Raw genomic sequence first — 1,818 nt, forward strand, 5'->3', positions numbered from 1 at the left:
ACCATCTACTACATTAACCAGTTTTTTTGAGACATGCCAAAACGATGATTTTGCACAAACATTGCTTTATTCTGAAATGCCAAAATATTATACTTGGAATCAATCCTCAAGGAGATTTATACGACGGAAACAAGGAAAACCAGTTCCAGGATACCCAGATGTGTATTCCACCGATGCGATTGGTCGAATTTATTCAGTACATCCAAGCAATGATGAATGTTTTTATTTGCGACTGCTATTAGTCAATGTACGTGGCCCAACATCATTCCAACATTTACGAACTGTTGATGGTGAATTGTGTGGATCTTACAGAGAAGCCTGTCAACGTTTGCAATTGCTAGAAAATGACGCTCATTGGGATCAAACTCTCAATGATGCTGTAATATCATCACACGCTCATCAAATACGAACATTGTTTTCTATAATCATATCTACATGCTCCCCATCAAACCCAATTGATTTGTGGATCAAGTACAAAGATTATATGTGTGATGATATTTTGTATCAAATACGGAATAGAATGGGAAATCCAAATATACAAATCAGTGAAGAAATTTACAACGAAGCATTGATTTCAATTGAGGACATGTGCTTGATGATATCAAACAAACTATTAATTCAATTAGGCCTGGCCGCGCCCAATCGTCCAATGCATGATGCTTTTAACCAAGAGTTGCATCGAGAAAAACTGTATGATCTCAACACTTTGAAAGAATTAATTCAAACAAATCTTCCACTGTTGAATGAACAACAGAAGTATGTATTTGATACTCTTATGAAAGTAACAAATGATGAAACTGGAGGGATTTACTTCTTAGATGCACCTGGTGGTACAGGAAAAACTTTTTTGATTTCATTAATATTAGCAACAATTCGCTCACAAAATAAAATTGCACTTGCACTCGCTTCGTCGGGAATCGCAGCAACTTTGCTTGAAGGTGGTCGAACAGCCCATTCAGCACTAAAATTGCCATTAGATATGCAAGGCAATGAAACTCCAACCTGCAACATTTCGAAGAACTCTGCAATGGCAAAGGTTTTGCAGCAATGTAAATTGATTGTTTGGGATGAATGCACGATGGCACATAAAAAATCTTTGGAGGCTTTAGATAGAACCTTAAAAGATCTACGGAGCAATCATAACCGATTTGGTGGTGCAATGATTTTATTAGCAGGAGATTTTCGTCAAACATTGCCAGTGATTCCACGATCAACGCCAGCTGATGAAATCAATGCATGTCTAAAGTCCTCCAATTTGTGGAAACATGTCAAAGAACTTCATTTAAGCAAGAATATGCGTGTCGAGTTGCAAAATGACCAATCTGAAAACATATTCTCCAAACAACTCATTGACATTAGTAATGGCAAATTTCCTATAGACATGTTGACTGGCTGCATTAACTTTCCTCAAAGTTTTTGTCAGTTAACTCGATCAAAAGATGAACTTATTCAGAAGGTGTTTCCTGATGTTTCTCAAAATTACAGAAACCATGATTGGTTGAGCGAACGAGCTATATTGGCTGCAAAAAACATAGATGTAAATGAATTAAGTTTCAAAATTCAAGAACAAATTACAGGCGAATCAACGATATATAAATCAGTTGATTCGGCTACTAACCAAGATGATGTAGTCAACTATCCACCGGAATTTTTAAATTCGCTGATGAATAATGTTGCGAAATATCAACCAACCGCGTCTTTGCAACGACACACGGTTAGCGATAAAAAAATTACTAAACAACGTGATAGAAGCAACTATACTGAAAGGAAAGTATAAAGGAGAAGATGTTCTCATACCGCGCATCCCAATGATTCCGA

The 1,818-nt window shown here is 36.7% G+C and overlaps 1 protein-coding gene across 1 annotated transcript; it reads left to right on the top strand.

Moving 5' to 3' along the window:
* The first annotated feature begins 979 nt into the window (after positions 1-979).
* On the top strand, positions 980-1,777 carry LOC108367791 (uncharacterized). The gene has a single exon (XM_017622486.1). It carries the CDS (start codon positions 980-982, stop codon positions 1,775-1,777), a length of 798 nt encoding a protein of 265 aa, XP_017477975.1.
* Positions 1,778-1,818: the final 41 nt, after the last annotated feature.

The sequence above is a fragment of the Rhagoletis zephyria genome, unplaced genomic scaffold, assembly GCF_001687245.7.
Source record: "Rhagoletis zephyria isolate East Lansing unplaced genomic scaffold, Rhagoletis_zephyria_1.1 Rzeph_scaffold_02818, whole genome shotgun sequence".
In the NCBI taxonomy this organism is placed as follows: Eukaryota; Metazoa; Arthropoda; class Insecta; order Diptera; family Tephritidae; genus Rhagoletis; species Rhagoletis zephyria.